Raw genomic sequence first — 26,347 nt, 5'->3', positions numbered from 1 at the left:
CTATTTCTCACCTGATAATTTCTTGACTAACTTTCCCTTCAAACTCCCTTCCTTCTGGAAAGTCTAACATGCACTTTAATTTACTGTGATCAAGGGAGTGGGGCCAGAGGTTACAAGCTAGTCTGAAGTATAGTCTGTACCTGCAGCTGCAAAATCCACCACCAGCTCTCCAGTTAATGGATTTATGTTTAAAAGTAATCTAAAACAATGTGCAGTAGAGAAAGAGATAAAGATTGAAGGAGAAGTTAGTCTCTCAGTGGTCTTTGCTAAATAATTATTTGCTGAAAAAAAATATTTCTATTAGCTCTTTGAAGTAAACTTCAGTCTTCAAAGGATCAAGTGCTTTATCTGCCATGCAGTCCAGCACCCAATTACAAACAATAACTAAGCTGCTTCATTCTTCATAACAACTAGGTTCTTAATTCTCAAAGATCTCAATACCATGATGTTTCAATACATAATTAGTAACTACTTCCTATAAATTGCAACAAACTTCTGCAACACAATAGAGCTACAAGTACAAATTTACAACTCGTTCTTTCATAAATATTTTATATTATTAACCACTCAGATAATAGGTTTTGACATTTTAAAAAAATTCTACTAGGGAACAGTCTGCTACTTTAAATGTTTTGAAACTATAGTAAGCATATATATTCATGTTCTTTTGCAATAGAAAATAGATTTCATGAGATAATAATTTCATCATCTTATTCCAAAACTATTTCCAACTAAAGATGACAAATCAGAAGAAAAAAATGTGGCAAAAGGTGCTAGGATGGTGGTATCTTCTAGGTTTGTTTTGTTTTTTCAGATCAGTCATCTGGAAAGTTATATGGAAAGATTTGTTCTTCCTCACAAGGCAAGATGCTTTAAGGGCTTTGGAGAAAGAGGAATTTTAGTACTGCTCTTCTCTGAGAGCCACTAGGATCAGTTCTCACTACTCTGCTTCCCTTTGCTTGCCCAGTAAGGACCTAATATTCACTTAATGGACTCCTCTAACACAACAGAATTTATCAACATGACAGCTCAAAAACCTGATACTTGAAAGCCCTAATACCCCTCCAGAAGCATGCAGCCTATACTCAAACCAATGTGAATAAACAGTCCCAGGTACCTGCTGTCTTTGACCTCTTGAGCTGCAGAGAACAGCACTGAATCATGACTAAAGCATTTTAAAAGTTACTAACCTCTTTTTACAGGTGCAATACCCATACAAGAGATCCTTTTTGACACCAGTGAACAAGAGAAAAATGAAGATTGCCTGATATTCCATGTAAGGCCACAGACTGAAGAAGAGAAAAAAACTTCTCACATTTTTTCCATCATTCCCTTCCACCATATCCAGAAGGTAGACACACTCAGCTGGGGCTGAAACCCTCAGCTCTAGCTCAGGAACATTCATCAGTCACCAACTTCTGAGTTGCTTCAGTTCGTCAAGAGTGATTAAAACAGTTCCCTCAAAACAATGTGACATGTCACTCAACACCCTCCAAAGGCAGATTGGCTAAGTTTTCCCTAAACTACTACTCAACTATCAAACTTGCCACTTTTCTTGACAAAATACCAGTGTGTATTCTGACTGTATTCACAGACAACAGAGCAGTGGTTGAGTTTGACCAGTCTTCGGAGAAGCTGGTGTCAAAAGGGGTGTGGCAGAAGAACCTGTACTACTCTATGCCCGTTAAACTGATTTCTTAACACAGAAATGATTTAAAGAAAGTGTGAGAGACTGGAGTAGGTAAATTTCTGGTAAGTGAAGACTGACAGGTGGTAAAAAACTCGAGGAACTTGCGTAGTTACGAGAAAATTCTGAATCTTTCAAAGCATATTCTGGGTAACTAGGTTACAAAATCAGGAAAAAAGCCCAAACAATAGCCAAAAGGCATTGCAACTCCTCAATCAAACCAAGATGTAGACACATAGTTCAAGTGTCAAAATTCAATGCTGTCAAAAGTCAATGCTGAGATGAAACACATCAAAGAGGTGTGAATGAGAACAGTAAGAAATCTAAAAGTAACTTGTGTTGCTACAGATGAAGAGTCTGAGTTCTTCCTCTTTTTTCAATAGAAGAGTAAAAAAATAGTTTGAGACCTGGTTCAAACTGGCTATGCCCATCAATACTGACTCAAGGGCATCACACATCAATCTCTATCATAAAAAATAGGCTAACAGCTCCCACAAAGAAACAGAAGCTGTGATTAGTTCTCGGGAGAGAGAAAAAAAAAAGAAGAAAAAACCTATGTAAGAAGAAAGGAACTTAGATATCCGCTTCTCAGTTATGCTAAGTGAACCAGTTCATCTTAATTTGTGCATACTATTGCATCTCCCAACAGATACAGCTTTGCTCTGTTGTTCTGCAATTTAACTGAAACAGTGTCAGATCTCATAAAAAGAAGTTTATGGAGGCTGTCAGAGAAGAAAATTAGAACGCATCACCTACAGGATGCATGTGCTACTACATTTCATGTAGTTTCCTACATCTTAGGGAAAATGCAGAACAACTACAAGGGAAAACAGTCTTCATGGACAACTGATGTATGAATGATCTTTTGGATTTCATTACAGCATTTTAACCTAAATAGATTTTAAAGTCTAGACAGCTCTTTACATTTTGCTTTCCATTTTCTCCTTCAAATCTTCCTTTACACTCTGCTTTAACTTGCAACCTTCTTCAGAGCATTTGCTCTCTATAAGGGCAAACAGTATCTGACTCAAAACATGCTGTTTTAATGAAAAAATACAGCATATAGAATAATCTTAGCATACGTGAAAATAACAATTATTATATATAATCCATAAAAATACATGAGAAAAAAGAAAACTTACACGTTGGTTAAACATACTTCTGTACGTTCCTTTTGTAAATGTTATGTTCTGGGTGTACTACATTACTCATAGCAGTAGCATATAGTAAGGTAATAATCATCTAAGGATCAAAACTGCAAATTCTTGGATTTATACCACTGAGTTTTTACAAGATAGCCTGGCAACTTCCTCTTGAAGTATGAATATCCTTAAAATATGATGTACATTTATATTGCCTAAGGTCTATTCCCATGCAGTACAAATGCTTAAACATCAGCAGTAATGAACAGAATGACCTCTAATCAACGGAATTTGTACTGCTCTTGGGATGCTACATAAATCAGTTATGAAGAAGTTGCCAAAGTCTTACTAAGTGCTTGAAAGCTCTGCCTAGATGGAAGTAACAGAATTAAATTTAGGATCTTTTTGGATACTAGGGTCCAAACGCAAAAACTATGTAACCATGTAACGTTCACCCCAAACCAGGTGGTTTTATTACTGACTTGTATAAAATGCACTCCCAGACCCTAATGCTATTTTACACAAAATGTAAAACCTCCCTATCTTTCCAAATATCATCAAATATTACGGATAAATCAAGGCCTTTTCAAAACAACCTATATCACTCATCTCACTCATGTGAGAAATCTCGCATGAAATTTTCTCTTCATACTGGAGATGCATTGTAGCCATAAGGAAGTTATTTGCAAATACCGGCTTCCACCCAACCTGGATGAATGCCTTAAGTTTCCTATAACTGAGAAATGTTAAGCCTGACAACCTCACTTTTTTTCTTCCCAAACAGCAACTCTTTGCCAGCACTGATGCTTAAGCAGCTACTGCCCCATTCCTTTTACTGTGCTGTGCTAGAGATTTCTTTTCAGGTGGGTCTGCTTTCCAAACCACTTCATGGCATATCTGCCCAGACACGTATATCAATGCAATGGAAGGATGGGAAGGGAGAAAATACAACAAACCAAGTTCCACGGTAAACGTCGGATCTGAATCACGGTGTGCAGGTGGTATTGCTCCCCCTTGACTGCATGCAGAGGGAGCCCAGAGAGATTTGTTTCCTTGGGTTCCCCTTATCCACCAAAGTTCCAGTTGCATCACAGCTACGAAAATGGCAGAACGCTATGAGACCTCAACCATGGCAAAAACCAGGCCAAGAAATATTTCGTGAATCTTTTGCTGCTCTCTGTGGATACATCTTAATTAGCTGGTTATCCTGCAGTGGAGCTGCTTAATTTACTTTATTGTCGCTATTTATACTTGATAATATTGCAAGAAATTCTTCTGCTGACCTTGAATCTTTATACCTGGTTGTGTTGACAAGGTGACATATTCCTATCCTCCAAATACGTCATTCATCTTTAAATAAAAGATGCACATTGCACCACCTCTTCCCTTTCACAAAGGAAAGGGTTTGATTTTTAACATGTGAGGGTTAATATAGGACAATGGCTTGAAACACTCCATTATTGCTAGGTGCTCTCAGCAATGTGAACGGTCAGCATACACAGGTGAAAATCTCCCCATCTTTGAATATATGAATTGATCTAAATGAATCCAAAACCATGTTCAAGATACATAGACAGAAAATGATTCCAAGGAAGAGTGAAGTTACAGCAGCCTTTTCAGAATAAGTGAAGAGCTTAAAAGGAAAGACCACATACATATATTGGAATGTATTTTAAGGAAGCTATGATGGAGAGATTTAACCTAATTACTCAATTCTTCTAGAGTCAAGCAATTTCACTGAGGCAACATTACTTTCAGGATAAAGGGCAAACCATGCATAAGTACCATACAACTCATGGTACTTCAAACATGGTATTTACCATTAAAATAATGCACATATAAAATATGTAGTTTTGTCCATTACTAAGAAACCAACAGATATACTTAGACACTTCAGAAAAATTAGAAAAAAAATTAACATGTAAGTAAATTAATTTGAAAATTAAAGTATTTAAAGCCATGATTTTACCCTCTTTTGCTTTCTCACAAAAAGATTACTGAAAACTGAATTTCAAACAATGCCTTGTAATTTCTAAAATATGCTGTTCTGGAAAATGATCAAGGTTTCCAGTTAACATTCCTACTGTTTGAATTCAATGCAATTAATTATCTTTTGGTTTTTCATATGCATAAGCCTGTGTACTTTCAGATTCTGAATTGCTGGATATTGTATTTTTTTTTCAAATAAGTTTTCCAGTATATGTAAATTATAGCTGCCTTCATATCAAGATGTTATGCTATACCAGTGAAAACACACTGCATTGGCAGCATTCATAGAAAGTGACTGAATAAAATTATTTGTAACGCAGATACTTTCAGAGGTTATTAAGTTGTTGCGCTTTATGTGAAGAGACTTTGAAGAGGGGAAGACTTTGCAAAGCTCCCTCCCCCTTTCCAATAGGGCAGGCAAAAAATACCCCTCTGATTTACCTAGGAAAAACTGAATTACTTCTTCCTATGAAATCATAACAGGAATATTTTTCTTTAAGTCTGTGTTTTCATTAATTACACGCTAACCCGCATTCTTTAGGTAGCAAACAAAAAGAGGAAAAGCGTTAGAAGTAGTATTTCCCATAGAAACAACTGCCTGTCAAACAAAGCATAAAAAGACAAAAGGCAGAAACACTGTTTCAGCTTGAATGCCTTAATGTCACCATTTGTCACGCAGCACTTCCTCCAAAAACCCCGAAGTACAGTTAACTCTACTCCTCTTTACACCACACACTTCCTCCACTGGTACAGGATTAAAATGTGCAGGGCCTGACAATGAAACAGCAGAGCCATCGCACATTGTTATGCAACTCACTGTCTGCAAGGGTGGCTCGTAGCTCCTTCTTTATTCAGCAAGTGCCAAGTGCATGTTTAATCAATGTCACCACCGTGTGCAGCTAAAGCCACTGTCATTCCTCTCTTCAGATGTGCCTGGCTAAGTTATGCAATGCTCTGAAGAATACCTTGCCATTCTTTCCAGAGGCTCTGAATGCAGGTGTGAGACAGCGTTCACACTACTGCCACTAAGGCAGACTTCTTTTCATCCTTTTCCAGGCTGGACTAAAATTACATAGTGTGACTGCACGTACTTCGCTGCATTTGGAATTACAGCATGTCAACGTGAGAAAGCCTCTTCAGACGGCTGCCACAAAGAGTAAATCAAAGGCTGGGTTTTTCTGAAGTCTTAATAAATAACTAAGCGTAACTGAATAAAACCAGGAGCTGTTTGTTTTTTTGGTTTTTTTTTTTTTTTTTTAAAGACAAAACTGAACAGCATGCATTTCATTGCTCTGCATCATCTGAGGAAAAAAAATCCTCAATTTTAATGAGAATTAGTCAACAGCGAGGATTGGTACCAGAAAGGGTTTTACTGTTTTTAGACTACACTTGCTTTAGTGGATTACTGAGAGAGGAGGCCAGACATTTGGAAGATTCTGTAACATTATCATCCTCACAGATAAACTTCTTCATCAAGGAACTGTTCATGCTCCTATCTGGTCTGTCTCAGTGAGGACAGCAGCCCCTTCATGAAGATAAAAGCCTGGCTTGCCACTGAATCGACGAGTAAGAAGCATGTCTGATGACATTTTATTCCTGATGCAATGTAGGGTAAGAAAAAAAATTTTTTTTTAAACCTTTCTGTGAGATATGCTCTGAGCTGATAGTTTTAATTAGACTCACAGCAGAAATACGTTTATCTCCAATGATTAAAGATGTTTGCAGGAGAGAAAAATGCTATTGCACCATAAAATGTGATTGAAAATCTTCAGTAAATTGGGATTATCTGAACTAGTGGAAATCCCAATCAAATTTTCGTTTAATGTTAGAAATTTCAGATCAATAAGGCTAAAACAGCATAGCAGAGTCTATGCAATATCGACATCTCAGACACCAATGAACATAATTTGACACAAAGTATGTTTCTAGAGGATATCTGACTACAAATTAAGAGTCCAAGAGCAGCTAAGTAATAGAGACGACCTGTCAACTTCACTTTTGCAACAAAAAAGGTAATAAATCATACACGCATCTGTAAATATCTATCTTAAATCCTTATAGTGCATAGAATTTTGTTACAATAAAGTACTACTGTCCTTTGGCAACAATAAACATATATAATAATAACAACAACCTTTATATATGAAGAGACAGACATTTTCTGTTAAATGTTTACTGTTGCATGGATGTCCAAAAGCTGATCTATTAAACAAGTAAAAGGATAAGATCTCACCTGCAATTGCCGGTTTAGGGCTCACTGGTCAAAAAAAAGACTGGGATGCTATAATTGAGGAGGCATATTTTCCTTGATCAAAAATAGTAGACATGAATATTCCCAACTGTTTTTGTCCTGTAATAGTTAAATATTTAACAGCTGAAAATTCACATCATGTCCCCAGGCATTTCAGAGTATCTGACAATGCCCACATACCTGCTTTCATCAATTTGATGTTTCGTAAGGCAACAAAATAGCTGTCTGAAGACAAATTTTATATTTCTTTTATAATAAAGCATATTAATTGGTTTGAAGCATCAAGCTATTTTTCACTCCTCCTATGAAATCTGCACCTACAGAGCAATTACTTTTAATATGGACACGTTCATACAAAAAGAAAATAAAGAGGGATACATCTCAGTAAATACAGCATTAAGAAATACTGTGTAAAGAAGTACAGAATTTAAAAGATCAAGCTTGCATGTTTGTCAGACCAGATTTACCATTTGCTTTCTTTCTTCTAGCTAGCTGCCAGAATACTGGTGAAGATATTTGCAGGAAAAATGGGGACCTCTGCCATCACAACACTGGAAGATGTAAAAAGGCAAGAGGAGAAAGAGGAAAAAGAAGAATCTGTTTTAGCACTGCTTGGGATTATTGGAACTGTGCTCAATTTATTTGTTATCGTTTTTGTGTACATCTACACTACACTTTGATGACATTTTTGAACAGCACACAGTGCAAAGACCAGAGATGGTAAGAATGATTTCTAGATTTAAAGCAAAAAACCCCACTGTCTGAAAAGATTATCAAAAACATTCCAGAGCAAAGTGTCTGGCTAAAGGCACTGCATCAACGACTGCTAAATGTATCTGCGAGCCCAGCTAGGGTGCTAAATTACGTAAATGAAGGCAGATGATATTCAACTTCTCATTGATAACAGATGAAATCCAAATAGCAGAAACAGAGATGGCACTGTTTTACTCCCAGCAAACATGCAAGACACAAGAAATGTAAGCAAACACTGAAAACAATCAGAACATAGAGATTAAATATATAAATACATATAAGCAAGCCCCATGACGCTTTTGATGGTTTTGTGCAATATGTCTCCTCATAGCTGAGACCAGAAAACAGACAAAAGGGTTTTATTTTTAGATCACCATAATTTAGGCTTATAACTTACACTAATGTATAAGTGTGGAAACAGGAACTGTTATACCAAAAATTGTAATATTATAAATAAAATTTTAACTATTGACTATATTCTGCAGCATTTTTGTTAGTCTTGTGGAAAGCTGAAAAAGGTTACATTTTCTTGCCTTTACTGAATCTGTATTTGAAAACATCATGCTATACTGTGTGCTTTTCTAATTAAAAATCCTTTAAAGTGGTGTGAAAAAATAAAGAACAGTTTCAGTACTTCTTTTAAGTAATATTAGTAAATACAGTGACACACTAATACATATTCTCCAAATGAAAAAAAGTCTTGCTACATTTTCTATATCACCATTTTAGAATGTGTTTAACATAAGTCAAATACAAATTTCATGTTTTCACCCGGATGCTTATTTTCAGGTAAAATAAAACTTATCACACAAGGATTTGTGGTGTTGCATGGAAAACCAGTTTAATAATCTTTGCCCAGAAGAGCGTACTCTCTCCTTCTGGAGAAGGTCCTGAAGACATTTTCTCTTTTTGTACCGTTTATGATTGAGGCCTAGAATTGCAACTCTTATGCATACTTCATGGAATATGCAATTAGACTTCTGAAATTGAAACTATTTCCATGTTTTAAATTAAACCTATGTATGTCTTTGAATTAGATTCAAAGCTGCAGATAGTATGAGATCATATATGTTTTTGTATACATGAATATATCTCACGTGTATCTTCTAATAGAAAAGCTACTTTTGAGAGCTTATGATGAAAAACACAGTAGAAAAACCACACCAAAAAAAGGGAAACACCGATTTTAATAAATATTGTTCTTGGTATTACATGTGCCACAGAGGAGCAACGGAGGAGCTACAGTTCTGAAAATCAGCTCAGTTCCTTCTCCTAGGCTGCAAAGCTACATCCAGCCCTTCCATAAAATGACAAGCAAAGAAATACATCCCTTGTATAGGTGATAGTTTACTACTGTATAGAACTTCATAACTGCTAAACCAACTGAGCCTTTGGAAGTCACTTTAAAACAAGCACATGCATAAAATAAGGTCAAGGATCTAGAACAGAATGAATTTGGCAGTGATATTTCATTCAGCTTCAGAAACTATGCTGTAACACTGATTTATGGATGAAAGAGGTGGAATACGATATATTCTGGTTTTGCAACTCTGGGTCAATACTGGATCACCAGAAGAAACGATAAACAGAGCTGAGGCTGCACTGGAAGGAAGCATGGACAGACAAGAAAACTTACTCACTGTCCATAGTCTACAGCAAGTCTCTAGTGTTGTATACTCATTTGCAGTATATGAAGCACCAAAGCATTCTGTACAAATAAGCTACATTCTAGAGGAGTTATGCAGGTTATTCATGTATATTTAAACTGTAGAAGAAAGTCAATACATTATTAAATTTTTCAATGTACTTCTTATATCTACATATTTATAGATATTATTGCATTAATCTCATAATACAAAGATATTTGAGATGGGTCTTAAAATGAGAGGTTACAAGAACCTGAAAACTGAACAGAAATATGAAAGTCAGGTAGAAATTACTGCTGTTTATTTTGATCCTGAAGTTATTTAAAACTTGAAAATTCTGTGAAATAAAAAACCAGTTTTATTTCATGTTATTTCAGTGGATAGCTCTCTTCTCAAAATTGTGAATCAACTAGTACTCTAGCACTGGAGTGAGATACTGCACCTTTTTTTGTAAACACTTCCAACAGCAATACAGACAAAAAGCAATCCCAAAGTTAGAACCAAACGTGGCAAAGGTTCAGCATCTTTCTGTTACCAATGAGTGAGTTCATTAACATTAATGAAAACTAGTGGAACTTTTTATTTTGGTAATTATATACTGTCTATATAAACTGCCATTGTACTTCTAATTTCAATTATAGCAAAAGGCTTTGACCCTCTGACGGAAGGCACAGGGTAATAATACCATTAGAGACTGCCCTGACATACAAGTTATATTTTGTTTTAAAACAGAAGGCTAATATCCTCTCTTAACAGGTAATACTTGTGCTCTATACTCATGTGGACCTAATTCTAGCTTTAGTTAAATGAACTCCAGTATACAGCTCTGGTGCTTATACGTTTAATCTGATATACGCATAAGAATCTCAACAACAAAAAATATCTTAACAGCAACTACCTGTTATTGGACACAGTAAAAAGTCAACAGTCTAGGCAAAAGCAGAATTTCACGATTCAACATTTATACTGCAGTAGCACCTTCACACCTTCAGCAATGCATGACTGAAGATGTAGTACTCTTAGCTGAATGAGCTCAGTGTACCAACTTCAGAGATCTGTAAGGGAACACAAGCTTCCTAAAGTACTCAGCCTACTCAGTCCAGTGGAACCAGACTGCTTTGAAAAAAGTAAAGCAACACCATATAATGCCTTGAGAATAAGTATGATTAATTGAAAAGAAATATTCTAACTTCAACAGGCAGTCTAGTGTAGTTCAAGTTCTGAGGTAAGGAGGCGAGGCCTGAAAAGTATAACTTTAATGGACTCAACTAACAAAGGTATATCAAAAGAGCCACAAAAAAGAATTCAGCACGTTCACCTTCAACAGATTTGTCCATAGTACTTACTGAATAAGGTTCTCAATGAGGTATTTGGCAGCAGGATAAAGCAGCACAACTGTTAATGAATCTACAAGTCCAGGGTGCGACAGTACTTGGTAAACTATGAAAGGTGCATTAAAAGCAAATATAGGACTCTTACGAAGTGGAACATGCTGGTCAGTAAACACAAACCTTTTAGTAAAGCCCTCACATAGAAATGTACCATCTCTTCTCAGCGGTCAAACCAAAGCTGAATGTGCTAATCTAACACCGCAAGCTATGCTAACCACATCACATGAAGTCCTTGTCCACCAAAGAAGGAAGGGTAGCTAAGAGAGCTGAGAGGGGAGCATGCAAGAAAACCCCAGCTAAAAATCACAGTATTAACTGCTTCCTGTAAGCCTGGGAGTTTAAGCAGGATTCTGCAACTTGCTATGAGGTCTGTCTTCCAAGGAAGAGGTAGTACCAAACCTCTCTACCTCTTTGGCTTTAAACAAGATTAAGTCATCTCAGGGTTCGCTAGATACTAGTTCAGGGGCAAACCAGCACAACTATACTGTTAAGCAAGAAGAGTCTACCTAATATTGTGGTATCACTGATAAATGCCAACTCCACCGGGCTTTTTACTATCCAAACCCATAATAAAACACAGTCCCTGTCCTAAACGTCACTTGATTTTCTTTGTTTCATGATTCCCTTCCACTGTGTTCCCTCTATAAACCTTGGTAGCTACAAAGGCTACAATTAATACTGCTTTCTTTTCTCCCACTTGTAAATACTAGCTTGTATTAGTCTTAATAAACCTAGGTTCATCAGTCAAATAACTTCTATCAGCAAAATCTAGACCTTCAAGACAGCCATGTACTCCAGCTAGAATCTGATTGTCACATTTGCTGGGAATCTGTTGCTGCACAGTGAAAATTTTATTGTTTTGTTCAACGAGAGAAGTGTTCACATATTTGAAAGAATTCCTACAGCAGTAATTCTTTCAAATGAAATGTGCCATATACAAGACAACAGTGAAAAGGTTTTACGTGACAGCTTTCGGCGTGAAATGTGCATAACTGCGTGGTAATGAATACCTGCTAGATGTTCCATGATACAGAAGAACAACAACAATTTTACAAATGTAAACATGAACTAAGTCCTCAGAAATAAACACAAGTGTTTATATCTCAACATGTTACAGAGATAAACATTTTTCATTTATAAAATGAAAGATAATAAAAGCCACAGTAATGCCATAACAAGATATGAAGCAAACACAGGAAAAAATGATCAAGAAATGGGGTGAGGATTACAGCAGCTATTGCTCCTTGTGACTAGGGCTATGATCTATCTTCCATAATAAGGAAAGTCCTTCATAGACAGATAAACCTTCCTTCTCTACAAGAAAAAAGCAATTATGGAAAGTAATGAAAGTGGTCAGTTCACAATTTTCAAGGACTTCACAATCACCTTGCTCTGATGCAGATGAAGCTGCGGAATGTGTCAGTGCTATCTGGTTTGCAATGATCTGCTTCAAGGTGAGCTTTCTAAAAGACTAAATGATATGTGAGCACTCCTTATCTGATCAATATTCCTTTTATCTAGAACAATCTATTCCATGTATGTTTTGGGCAAATTAAGCAGGGATAACAACATATTTAAGCAATAAAAACCCTAGATAAATTTCTAACAGTGACATAGGCCAATTTTATATTCTGATACTGGAACTGTTCAAGAATTTTGCCAAAACAACTTTATAAGCGGGATGTATCATACTTGTAGCTAACTGAACATGTGTAAGCAAAATATAAAATTCTCCTCAATACCAAAATATTTACTATCTTGTATCACCACAGTGGTATCAGCCTACTGTGCAATAAAGGGAAAGAACACACTCGCAGCTTCATTGCACATATTTCTTATAAAGAAAATGTTTTCTAAATAATTTTACGCATATAGTTGATCTATATATAAAGATCACTGTTACTGCAACCATTAACAACAAAACCTAAAATCTAGTAGAAGAATACCTCCAGCATAAAGGTAACCTTTAACTGGTCCCACCAGCATCCATTCAAGTCTGAGAAAGTTATTGTTACTAAATACTGCTATTTTCTGTCAGCATTGTGCTGGGCACAGCTTGTTCCTGCTGGGGTGCCAGAACCTGGTAACACTCTATTAGTATTCTGTATGCAGTGTCTTAATTTCTCAGTCCAGCATATTACAGGAAGAACACAGTTACCCGCTTCTTCTACATGAAAGTACCTTTTGACAGCAGAAAATTACAGCACCATGGACATGAGTGTTACTACTAATGCTGTTCCCTTTCCTACTCCCCCTGGGTAGGCATTCAGACCTACTGGAGAAGAGATAGTATTCAAGATAGAGAAGCCTAAAATTAGATCAAGTCTAACAGGAAAGACTCAAATATGTTCTAATACCTTGCATTGGTTTTTGAGGTTTTAAAAAATAAAACTAATTTAAAAAAAATGTTGCTTCCACATTTGAAATGTTTCAACTATAAACACATTTTTAAAGTTAATTTTTCAGCCTTATAAGCACTGTATCAGAGCTTAACATAGCCCCAGAGCTTCTCAACCTCTGTCTCTTTCGCAACAGCAAGACTGTTAGCTATGTCTCCTGACACTCTGTCAGTGACACCAAGAAACCCAGCACCACCTTCAACTCACACTCATTAATGTGAGCATTATCTGTCTGCTTCTGAACTAAACAGTAACTACTGCATTGGAATTATGCCTGGCTATCACTAAGACAAACTGTTTTCAGGGACTCCTTTCAAACTAAATGCATCTGACTCAAATACTCATGAAGAGATTGTTACCAGAAGTCATCCTTTTTGCACGTTTCATACTGATATCCTATTACATTTTCAGAGACAAGCCTGACTGATATAAACCTGATTTTTTTTTTTTATTTTAAATCCAGAAGAACATTGTTAATTATAGTTTTATGTACAGACTTTTGAACAAATACAGCAAGAAACACTGAAGACGCACAAAAACCTTCAGAGTTCTAAATTCCAAAGGAAAGAACCTCATTATTTGTGAATTTGTAACTGGAAGAGCAGGTAACAGCTTTTTTCCGAAAAGCAAGGTTTTGCTTTGCTTTAATACAGTTGAGCTGTTACATTAAGAGCTATACATCCATTTATGAAAAAGCAGGAAGCATCTGCTTTGTTCACTCTTTACTAATTGTTAATTCACAAGCACATTTCAACATCCCCTGCCAACCACAAACAACAGTAGTCCAGCAGTGGAAAACATACCTAAAATGAACATTTCTCACTAAAACTTTGCTTTTTCTTTGTACTTTGGGAAAACAAATGGTCCCTGAAAGCCAAACTAGTTTGAACTTCTTGCCATCAGTCACATACCTCATCTCTCCTATCAGTATCTGACTGTTCTTCCCCAGTTAAAGGTGACTTATACAGACAGATATGTTTTTCTATTGAAAACAGCAAAAAAGCAATTTCAGCAACCGCAATTCATCTATAACGCAGAACCAACAGCTTCATCCTTTAGATAACATAACATTTTTGCTAGGTCTTTCCATGATTTTTCCTTTCTACCTCAACAAAGAAGAATTTCTGAGTATCTGTTAGAACAATTACTTTACTGTTTCACTTTATCACTTACTTTATTGTTTTCCATTATATTTTCACTTGCAATAATGAGCCTGGTGTACAAGCTACATAGTTCATTTTCCTCACTGTAATATGTGCAAAACAGAACTAACAAATTCATTGCAAAATTAGGGAGATGTGTCAAACTGCGGACTGGCAAGTGAAACATCTTCGTATTTTTATTAGGCCCCAGCAGACTTTTTGAACTACTTCCAGTCTATCATACAAGATTATGTAATGCTCTAGTTACTACAGATTAAAAAGCCACGTCTTGTTTTAGCCATGTTCTTCTTTTAGTCCTACGTAGCTTTGTAAAGACTTAAGACATGGATGATCCTCTTTTACCTCTGAGATAAAATATACTCTGTAATTAAACAGGAAGCTATGACATTGTTTCAAGAAATTCACATCACCACACCCTACAATTGGCATCCAAAAGAACTGCAGTAATGTGATGTTTACCAGTTACTCCAAAAACAGGGCAGGCAAAATAAGGTCCAAAATCAAATTTTTCAGATTGGGAACAACTCCTGCTACTTAAGGATTAAATCCATCTTTACAAACAAAGCAACTCAACAAAAATCCAACCTAAGGCTCAATGAATGTTTAAAAACTTCAAAATTGACGGTTACCTAAAAAAAAAATGCTTATCAATATCTTCATACTAAAGCCTGTCATCTAGTGAGACTGAACCACAAAACTCAAGTCTGCTGGTTTTGCCATTAGTTCCACACTGGCATAAGCTTAACTCATACTGCTTGACACTACATCTTGTACAACTGAAACGGTTTCCACAGCAAGGCACAACATACTTGACGAAAACTACCAAAACATCTTTGTTTTAAAATTATGAGTAGAAATGTGATGACAACATATAACTCATTTGTTTTTCCTTCAAAAATCCCAAACAATTTTGTTGTTTCCATATATTTGAAATATTTTGCAGTTTTGACAAGGGGCTTATTTTTGTATTTCCTAAATAAAGCAGAAAAGGCTCTGGTCAAATTAAGAGTATTTCCCTAGTATGTGCAACATTTACCAACTTCAGGCACATACTTGCTCAATTTTCTTACAAAATGAACATTTTATTTCACAGTAAGATTCGTTATCTTGTATAAATTAAGTCTCCATGTAACTTCTGTAGAACTAAAATGTAAACTTTTCAGATGGAAATACTATTTTCCTATTAGTTTCAACAGTTTAAGAAATAAATTTCAGATTTTAAAAAGACATTCAAACAACAAAGTTTAAACTCTTACAATAAATGAATATTTCAAGGAACACTAACATTTTGTTTTCTAAGGGTTAGGTGATTGTTCCATTAGTACAATTCTAAATTGGCAAATGCACTGAAATGACCTACTATTTACATAAAAATGTATTTATCAGAAGTAAGCCAACTTTTGATTTAGGAGACAATGGCACATTACCTGAATCGTTGCGGAGGTATGACGACATTGCTGGAATGAGGCAAGACTGACTGAGTAGCTCTAGAAGAACAGATGGAAGAGCACTGCTGTTTTGTCCTCTACCCTCATGGCTAGTTTGGGTCTCTCCATTTGATGTACTCCCTGCAGGATTTATGTAACTGGCAAGAACCTGAAATACACAAAAATATTTAATCAAAACTGATTTACTTTAGGTTAAAAACTTTGACTTTCCTCCCTTAAAGAAGATGCCATAATACTTCACTAGCTATTTCAGCAGTCCCAAAGATGTCTCAGAAGAAATTCTGTACAGTTATTATATCATGACAACTTTGGCTAACAATAAAAAAAAATAACTATTACAATTCTGAATGACTTTAAGAGATCAATTAGTATGAATTTTGACAAGCCCACTAGAGTTACTGAAAGCAGGAGTTCATGAGCTCACACCACAGACATGCAGCTGATCAGTCCCATCCACTTTAGAACATCAACTAGCAACGAAAGATTATTTTTTTTAAACTAAAAATTCTCAAAAAAACTTTCATTTCTTTTTTGGATGGGACTTAAGGGTTTACAGATGAAACCACAATTTACGGTGAGCATGGCAGCTACCTGGCACACTCACCAATGAGCACAGCTCTTGCAAACACAGAGCAGCTTTCCCCTCAGCAGTGGTGGGGGAATCACCTCATGACTGCACACCTGCCCCTCCCAAGGGGAGCTCTGGCTGAGTTCACAGGCCCTTCCATGTGTTGTAGACGTACAACCTAATGTACTTCCACAGCTCTGACTTGTGGGGCTGTACTCTCAAATTTAGTAACTTCAAAAGCTTGAATGGCTGTATTATGTGAAGTCTTGGGGGCTCTCTTCCCATTTTAACCCCTTCTCCTTTCATTCTCCCTCTTTGCTCTAATGCCATTACTCATGTATTTTGCTGCAGCATCTTATCAGCACTCTGTACAACAGAATTTTTCTAAGCAACTTTTCTAGAGAAGGGACCAGGGAAAGTCTGCTGTACAACTGGACTGACATCTTCAGCAAAATGCTGAAGGGTTTTCTACTTCTGCCAATTGCTAACTGCCCAAAGCAAATGCCTCCTTATTTCTTGACTTATCAAAGTTATAGCTAAGCCTCTGCATGGCACAATATCAAATACTGCCTAGAAGCTTTACCAAGGGTAATTCAGGTGATTTTTCCTCTTTCTTGCTTAGGAAAATAGTTTTGGATTTTTTTTGCTTTTGCAAGGGACATGATACAAGTGCCTTGTAACTTACAGTGAGTAAAATAACTGATTACATCAAAATAGTATCTTCATCAGTTGGGGCATGGGCATTTCAGAATTTCATCTCCTTTGTGTTCTACCCTAGCAGTGAGGTTAGTGAATGCATTTGAGCTGACAGTTCTGTGAAAGAAATTTTTGACAACTAGATAGAATCTCATTTTGCTGACACTGACCTCAGATACAGGGGTTGGCTGCATTTCACAATGGACTGAAAAGCCTAATTAAACAGGATTTTCTTCTCCTTAGCATGAGGCATTTGGAAGGCATCAGAGTTTTACTAAGATCTGGATGTTTACTGGTGATTTACTATTGTAATTTAATGGACATACTCATGATTTTATAGTATGTTTGAGCGAGATTTTATTGTATTGACACAACACATTCATGGACACTTGTAACAACTAAGTGCATTTCCTTAAAGCAGAGCAAAGATATGCGAGAAATGAATAGGTAAGATTATTTGGCACACAAAGCAATTCCTATTCCCACATCCTCCCCCTTCAATGTACAGCCTTTACTTATGACTGAATGCAGTGATCTCAGGGATATGCAACAGCTCCAGGGAAATACCACTGGAATGCTTCTTGGTTCACTGTCTATTCAGAACCGTCACACAGGCTTACCCATGCAGGTCTTTTTTATGCAACAGTCTAGCAATGTTTGAAAACAGCCTCCCTCAAAATTTAATCTATACCATTTTTCATGTAGACAGGCGGTTGTAAATTATCTTTTGCCCCAAATACCATAATTACTCTGCTATATGACTGAAAAAACACAAGTTCCATTTTTACCTTCCAGGCCTAATGTTTCAAGTGCTTATCATTAATCAAAAGTTCATTGTTACACACCTGTAGAAGGCAGGTCACATGCTCTTCTTCTAGCCTTTGCTTAGTCAAAGCTTGTTCAACATCCCATCCTGAAGCTGTGGAGCCTGTTCCAAAGCCTGTACCCTTAGCCCAGTACAACTGCTGTTCTTCTGTTGATGCACTGTTGTGGGTACTTGACACCTGTGGCTAAGTTAAAAAAAAGAAGGTCCCAATAATTTCACGGTTTTTATTTTATGAACATTGTCTTTAGAAAGCCTTTGTTCTGCAAAAGAATGCAATCCCAATTTATTAACTTTATAAAGGTATCATCAGGATCCAGTGAAATTCAAAGCTTTAGATAGAAAAGACTGCCACATACACGAAGTTCTAGTACAGGTAGGCACTAAACTGTTGCAAGTGATTCTTCAATTTGACTAGGGCTATAAGACCATTTTTTTTCTCTTTTAAGATACTATCACTGCTTATATGATGTAAGGTATTAAAATGCTACTTAATCGGTATCATGCTAAACATCCGAGCTCTGTAATTATTACTATTTAACACCTAGTCAAGTTTAATATCATCATTAGATAAAGGGGACAGGATTAGAAATGTTATCAAAAGTACACAACTGAAATCTTAAGATGCTTAAACATGCACTGATTTTGAATAAATGTTCCAAAACAGTAAGAGGTGTAAGTTACATGTACAGCTCTGCATGGGATCTCTTGGTCACTGAAACACACACTATTTCCTCTCCAGATAAGAGGAGGGAAATATCCTGTCCTTAAAATGTTCTGAGAGATAGCATTTTTCCAAAGGTGCTTGCACAGCTTTTTCCAATGGTCTGCCTCACTGCATTTTACTAACGTAACTCCAATATTATATTGCTTAGCCCTTATCAAACTATTTAAGTACTTACGTTAATTTTGAAAGTTTACCAGATCTTTGGGGAAAAAATTACAGAAAAAATTCTGATAAGCAATTCTAACTAACGCTTTCTTAATTATTTATTTAGCACCCTAAACAAGTGTCCATGTTTTCTGAAGCAATGAACACTTGCTACTTTCATTATAATTACTCAGTGACAATTAGCCTTACTAGAAAACAGGTCATGTGAGTAGCTGCCAAACTTTAATTTGTAATGTCTGATTTACAGCTCTGAAAACTTTCATCTTCTGTTCAGATCTTCTTCAGATTATACTTGAAGGAAAAGAAGTGATGCGCGGACTACAACAGTAAAAAAAGTGATCATCTATGAACTACCATACTGACAGTAGTCTGGAATCACCATTTAACTTTTACATTGGGAATGTAATGCTTCTCAGTAATGAAATAGCTGTGTTGTTATTCTCATGTAGATACTACTCATTACATCACTCATGAACACGTGTCTTTAACACTCAAGAGGACTGTCATAAGCACTGACTTAAAGCACTAAAGGGAAAGCCTAGCCCCAGAAATACAAGCGTCAGTGCAGGTCTGATAGATCTCTAGTTTCAAGTTACCATCTATCACCTGACAGATATGAATTATGAGAAAGCAAGCTGTTTAAGGAGTCACGGTAGAACTGAAGCAGAGGTAAGAATTAACGGTTGCCCTTTCCCTCCAAAAGCACAAAAATGCTAAGGCATTAATATGTCAGTAGACTGATACCCAATTAGAAGCAGAATATCTCAGTTTCCTCCTAAATTTGACTAGCCATTAAAGTGAATAATTCTCAGGCACAGCTTCATCTCTTCCTTGCTCAACGCCTCATCAGTATCAGAGCTGCTAAAATACAAACAGCCCTATATTTTGCAGCTACTCAGCCATATTTAGCCACTGGGAAGTTTTTCATGAAAGTCTCTGCCACAACAATGCTGAAGAGGGCAAGTCATTAATATTTTTAAATGCTTTTATAGACAATTGGTATGTTATGCAGAAATGGCAACTCATAATCCTAAAAAAATAAGGGGATACATGTTTTGAATAGAGGGTGGTATAATACAGGAAGTACTATGAAATTTCCCCACCAGTAAAAAAAGTATTAAAAAAAAAAAAATCACTGCATTAATTCTTTAATTTTCACAGCTCATTTACATTTGTGAAGCATTTAAGAGGAAATAATTTGCAGCCCGTAGAGTTTAGATGATGAATGCTAAATAAGGTAATGAGGTCATGCTATGTAATGAGGATTAAAGAACCACCACCCATTGAGCATTATGACTCTCATGCACTGGAAAAGGTCCTGTGAAAGAAACTGATCACATCTTAATGCCTCATGACAAGCCTCTGTTGGATAAACTTCATGATTACTATGCTTCTTTGCAACACGCAAAGGCAATTACTTAACCAAGTACTTTCTAACTATTTTTGTTCTTTATTGAAATGCCAACTCTGCAGAAATGAGACTATAGTGAAAGCAGTGAGATTTTTTCATTTTTATAGTTAAAACTCTTACTACTTCTCAGTTGCAATTACTCTGCTAACACATACCTCTGCCTGGTTGGGACTAGAGCTGGGCACTCTTGGTGCATGGTGGCTTAGAGCAGACAGACAAGCAAGGATAAGATGTATAGCCCCAATCTCCAGTGCCATCCGCCTAAGCAGTACTCCATCATCAGTAGTCAATGGGGTAGTGCTGAACAAACTGCGCAACACGTGGAAGGGCAGAGTTGGAAGCACATTCGCTGAAGGAGACTGCAGGATATGACCTAGATTGAAGAAGAAAAATATCAAAACCACATTTTCTTTCAACAGTTCAATACAACCTGTTACTCTCTGCAATAGTTTAGAAACACACAGAGAAATCTACTGAGGATCTGCATAAGCAATCTAATATTAGGTTTCTCTTCACAAAAAATTTTCAGCAGAATAGTGTAGAAGAAAGAACGTTTATTTCCTTTATGGATTTGGTTAAGAACCAACATTACAAAATCTGTTTCACCATTTCCAGGAAGAAAACTTAAGTTTGTGACTAACAGTGAGTATACTTCTGTATTAGACTATACTTCCAGTTGTACTTCTGAATGAAGAAAACAAAGGTAATTAGAACTACTTCTTTTTTTTTTTTTTTTTTTTTTTTTTAAATCCAACTACAGCAAGTTAAAGAATGCATGTGGTCAGCTAACTGCAGCTCAGCTGATAAGGTGTAGTTTACCCGATACAGGATTTTCTTTTTCATATTTGCGTGCCCCAAGTACAAATTAAGTCACTAAAACAATCCAAGCTGTGATGCTATTCAGGATGAATACATGATGAAATACTAACATGATTTTAATTAAATGAGCTACATATTTGAATTTTGTAGTAGAATTATTTTACATTTTTAACCCTTCTGCATTCTGAACAGTAGTTACTTCTTTTAAAAGCCACATTTCAAATAATAGTGTGACCTACTAATGCAACATACTGAGATTTGGGAAACTGTCTTGATTTTTTTTCTACTTAACACTACATTTCACATTCCTTCCCCAGTGCATATGTAAATAGAGATATGTGACAACTGAAAATGCTTCAACTACTGAAAATACTTCAAAATAGTCAACTGCTCAGAAGTTTGCTTATTTTAAATTTATTTATCCCTCATTCCTTATCAGCTATATCATCATCCAGAGGTGTAAACTGAAATACATTGCAATTATGCATGTCTATATTTGTATGTATATGTATCTACACACATATATGCATACACACACAAGTTAATTCCTATCTCTTTTGTAACGATGGAAGTAAAGAGTCCTCTGACTGGCATCTTCATAAATAAAACTGAACACCTCTGGAAAAAAAGCCCATCTGATAGACTTCCAGAACTGCAGGTATAGCCAAATGACAAGACGACCAAAAAAAAAAACCATCTAAACATTTGCCCATGATTTATCTTGCAGACAACTGAATCCATGTTCCGTCTATAAGCCACGGATTTGTAAGTGCAGCTCTTCATATTATGCAAGAAAGTAAAGAGATTCAAGGTGTATGAAATGATGCATTTCCAACAGAAAAGGAAGATATAATGCTTTGTACAGAGAACTAAGGTGGACTACTGTGTACAATTGATCTCAAATTCTTAAATTGTTGAATTCAGACATTTGGCTTCGGGAATGGAGAAATTGACTGTTTAGACTAGGAAAAACAAAGGCTAAAAGGGAATACAATTCCTGTCAACAAATGCATCAGAGAAAGAAGAGCTATTTATGATGAGGAACAATGCTGGCACAATAATAAATGGGCACAAACTGCATACGAACAAATTCAGGTTGAAAATTAAAGCAGGTCCTACCTATGAGGAAAACTATGTTTGGGAACTATATTCCAATAGCAATAGTGGATACACAAAAACAAAAAAGAAAGCAATCCAAATTTTAAGGGTTTGAGGTGTTCTTTTAATGTAGAAAAAAAAAATCGTTTGCAATAGCAAGGGACTGGGAACCACTCAAGGACATAAAATCTGAGGGACAGCATAGAGTCCTTTGGTTAATTACTACTCAAATTAGGTGGAAGCAAGTAGCTAGACTGAATTTTTGTCATCCAGTTTATTTTTGTCTACTGTCCTATACCTAAATACCAGAGAAATAAAAAGATAAACAGAAAGGAGGGTAAATGAGTCTCTTAGTTTCTCGGTTGGTCTTATGAGCTACATTGTCCAGCACTCATTAGGCTGCTGAATAGAGACTAACTTCAGTTGATTGTTGCATAGAAAAAACAGCATTCTTTTCAAAGTCATAATGAAAGGGAATATTTTAAAATGATTAAAACATTTTTCACATACACTCTTTCAGTCTTTCAAAACACTAAGAAATACAAATATTAGAACTATATGCCGAATTTCAGGTTGGGTTGCAAAGACACCGACTACAAATTCTCTTGGGTCATCTGTTCATCGAAGAATATTCCATTTCTTCCTTTGAACTCACACCATTAAGGTAGAGCTCCTGCTCAGCTAATCTGATCACCAAGATCTTCAGATCTTTCTCTTCTTTTCTAAAACAGTGTTATTCAACATCTGCTATAGCTATGCTGCTATCCATATTATTCTGAATTTGGCTGCAGAATTATGCAATGTTTGCTCAATTAGTTGAGCATATCCAGCTACTCAGATCATTGTCTGAATACACTGTTATCTTGACAGTGTCATTTTAAGTTTTATCAGCAGTTATTTTACAATTACTCTGACATCTAGATGAGAACACTTGAATACTGATGTGACAAAACTCTGCCAGACAGAATTTACTATTTAGAGACAACAGACTATCAAAGATGTTAGCAACTCAGTTCTGCAAAAAACAATTCTAACTTCCTCTAAAAGCATTACAGTATAAACAAATTTAAGCAAAATGATCTAGCTGTGGACTACAAAGAAACATAATAATTGCAGCACATACTTCCTTCACCATCATCTGTAACTCCCAACACCAATCTCAACAGACACTGAGCATGTTTCCGTTCTTTTAGCAGCACCTCAGCATAGCCTGGGAGACGAAGAAATAAACCAAAGGCAGCCAAAGAATGCGCGGGTATGGGAGACATAGTCTGAACTGTTGACTTGATCGGTGGAGGTTCTGCAGCAATTGTTTCTGGTGCTTCATACACCAATTCCCCTGACTGTTCAATGGTAACCCATTCAAACTGATCACTGTCCTTCTGCTTTTCCTGTGTGGTCGATGTAACCACTGGAGTGCTCACCTTAACCAACAGAAACAAAAAAAAGTTTTGTAGTCGTTCAGTTAATCACCTAGGCAAAAATTTTATTAAAGTTAGGATCTAAAGGACATACAATCTTAATTCAGGACACAGTTAAAAAGTCACATGAAATTCACTACCATGGCTAAAAAGGGCATACTTGTTGCATTTTCAATACAGTTCTAGAAAGTCTCACCCACAGAAAAAACCAAATATTTTGCCAACCTAAAATCCTCAGTTAAAATGTATTGCTTAAAGTCTAGAGGTGTAGGAGACACAAATTACACTGAAATAAACAATACAAAGATTAGTTTATATATCAGACTGTTAAATAAGAAATGCCCCTTTTATTTTTAACATTAAGCCTTGAGTGTGAACTCAAGTGTTTAATTTTTAATTACATATTCCAAAAAGGAGAACAATTAATCCTAATACGTTTAAAAACTAAGAAGAAACTTGGGTATCTTAGCAGTCTTGTAGCAGCTCATGTGCTCCTTTTGGGCTTTTGATTGATTCGGCAGGCTTTATTACTATTATGCTCTAACACAATTGTTCACAGTTCTATTTTATGAAGTAACGCTGCACAGAGGACTATGCAGCGAGGCATTATAATGGGAACCAGAGTTTAAGGGGTAACAGTTGTACACTTCCCCAAGAAACAGTTCTACACTCAGTTAAAATGAAGGTATAACAGGTCCCTCTCATAATTAAACATCAGAGACATTTCAGGCTTTTATGCTATTCAGATGAACTAATGCAATCATATTTAAAATTTTAGTATTTATCACCACACTGATCTAAACTAGAAGAGATTAATCTGAAAAACCTTTGCAGAATTTAGTCAGAATATCAAATTCATATTTAAAAGTCAAAGCCATGTTTAGCCGCATTTATTCCAATCATCTACACATTAGGAGAATCAAAAGCAGCAGTGACTTTGAGAAATATAAAAGTAAAATTAAAGAATGAAATGTCCGGAGAATTCATCTGTGTTCATTCCGAATCTTCTATTTGGTATTATTGTACTTAATTTTTATGGATCACAGAATTCTTATTAAGCATTTGAATTCAAACTTATATCTCAAGCTAAAAAATTGTGAAAAGAAAGTAACTTTCCAGGACTACAGAAAAAAAAGGAACAAAAGGGATGAAATTTCTCATGGTCATAAATTGCCTTTCATCTGTTGCAAAATTCCATGAATTAGTCTTCTTCAATGCAGAGTATACGGTAACTCTCTTGGGTTTCAAAATACAGTAACGGTTTATGTGAACACACTTCCTTAACGTTTAATTTTTGAACAGGCTTGATACTAGACCTCTAAAACATCTTTGCATAACTGTTAAACACGGGATTCAAATTAATTATCTGACCTCACTACAGGATTCCCATTCCTGTCATAGTTTTGCAGTCAGGGTACTGAACAGCACTCTTAATTCATGATTAACTTACTTTCACAGTGAATAAATATTCACAATCTTTCCTATTAGGAGTATCAGCCAAAGCTTTCAAAAATAAAGCCAAACAGAATTTGAATAATTCACAGGTTATTATTTCCCTTTTTAATAAAGATTGTGTACCTAGAACAGCAGTTAAAGGAGTAATTCTATACTAATGCCACTACTGACATTTTTGAAATGCCTATCAGTGCCTCCAGTGAAATTCTATACATAAGTATGCAAAGAAATAGCATATTATTTTATTTAGACATATTATTTATGAAAATAAAGATAATTAAGATTATACAGTTAATCACCTGTAATAATAAATCTGAAATAAAATTATGTAATCTGCTTTGAGATTTTCACTTAACCATAAAAAAAGATCTCTGAGGCTGCATTTACATGAGTAATTAAATGATAAGCAAGTATGGCTTCATAGTACATCAGCAACTTCATGTTAATTCATAAAGTATCTTGGTGGGTGCATTAATGGAAGCAAGGGAAGCAGCAACACTGAATTCATACTTTTGTTCCACGAGGACAGTGCTACTCAAGCAGCCTATAACATGCACAGGGAAGCAGCACGTATAGCTGGACTGGGCTGTGGAGTTACACACTTGCCTATTTTAAAGCAGCTTCCCCACGTAACTGAGATGTCAAATTGAACCATAGAGAAATATGAGGAAAATACTGTCCTCAAAGAAACAAACCACTCTTCACAAGTTCTTCTACACTGATTTTTTCACTCACTTGCTGAATTACATCAGGATAAAGCATGGGGAGTCTCTCAGCAATAAGGGCCAATCCACCCATTCCTGCAAAAACTTGCAGCGGAGACTGAATGGGACAGGTTTCAAGCAGCGATTCATCTAGAACTGCATCCATACATTCATCCCCAGGACTGATGGCTTCATCTTCAGGGCAAGGTCCCAGTAAGTCTGCATGCTCTACAAAAACACAGAGGTAAGAGAAATTAATACATCATCATCAATACTATGTTTATTTCTTCATCCTCGCTTAAAAGTGGACTTAAAAAGTATCAGTTCCTTCTTAAGCAAAACCTGAGTTGAGAACCTGAAATGAATGAGTACAAGAATATCAAAAGAAAATAAAAGTACTCAAGGTACCTTTTTTCAGTGATGGCAAGATCCATGTCATAACTTGGGATTATTTATACAGGGTTACATGTTAATTACTAGAAATTTATGTTTTACTAGGATTTAATCTATACCTTCAAGATTTTGTTAATTCTGGAATTATGACATTTTTTAACTGTCTTTCCTCTAGTAGGTAAGTTTGTTACTCTCCGA

At 36.0% G+C, this 26,347-nt stretch overlaps 1 protein-coding gene across 2 annotated transcripts in view; it reads right to left on the bottom strand.

Moving 5' to 3' along the window:
- Positions 1 to 26,347, bottom strand: part of BIRC6 (baculoviral IAP repeat containing 6) — a 187,403-nt gene that overhangs the window by 38,811 nt on the left and 122,245 nt on the right. For both annotated transcript variants that reach the window (XM_074896935.1, XM_074896936.1), the window contains exons 61-65: positions 25,788 to 25,984; positions 23,300 to 23,600; positions 20,415 to 20,632; positions 17,979 to 18,143; positions 15,849 to 16,017 (exon numbers count right to left, since the gene is read on the bottom strand). In XM_074896935.1, the coding sequence (XP_074753036.1) occupies positions 15,849 to 16,017; positions 17,979 to 18,143; positions 20,415 to 20,632; positions 23,300 to 23,600; positions 25,788 to 25,984 (1,050 nt within the window). The remainder of the gene's footprint in view (positions 1 to 15,848; positions 16,018 to 17,978; positions 18,144 to 20,414; positions 20,633 to 23,299; positions 23,601 to 25,787; positions 25,985 to 26,347) is intronic.

Source organism: Athene noctua, chromosome 1 (genome assembly GCF_965140245.1).
Source record: "Athene noctua chromosome 1, bAthNoc1.hap1.1, whole genome shotgun sequence".
Classification (NCBI taxonomy): domain Eukaryota; kingdom Metazoa; phylum Chordata; class Aves; order Strigiformes; family Strigidae; genus Athene; species Athene noctua.
Note: the sequence above shows the minus strand (reverse complement) of the source record. Positions and strands in the feature narration are given on the sequence as shown.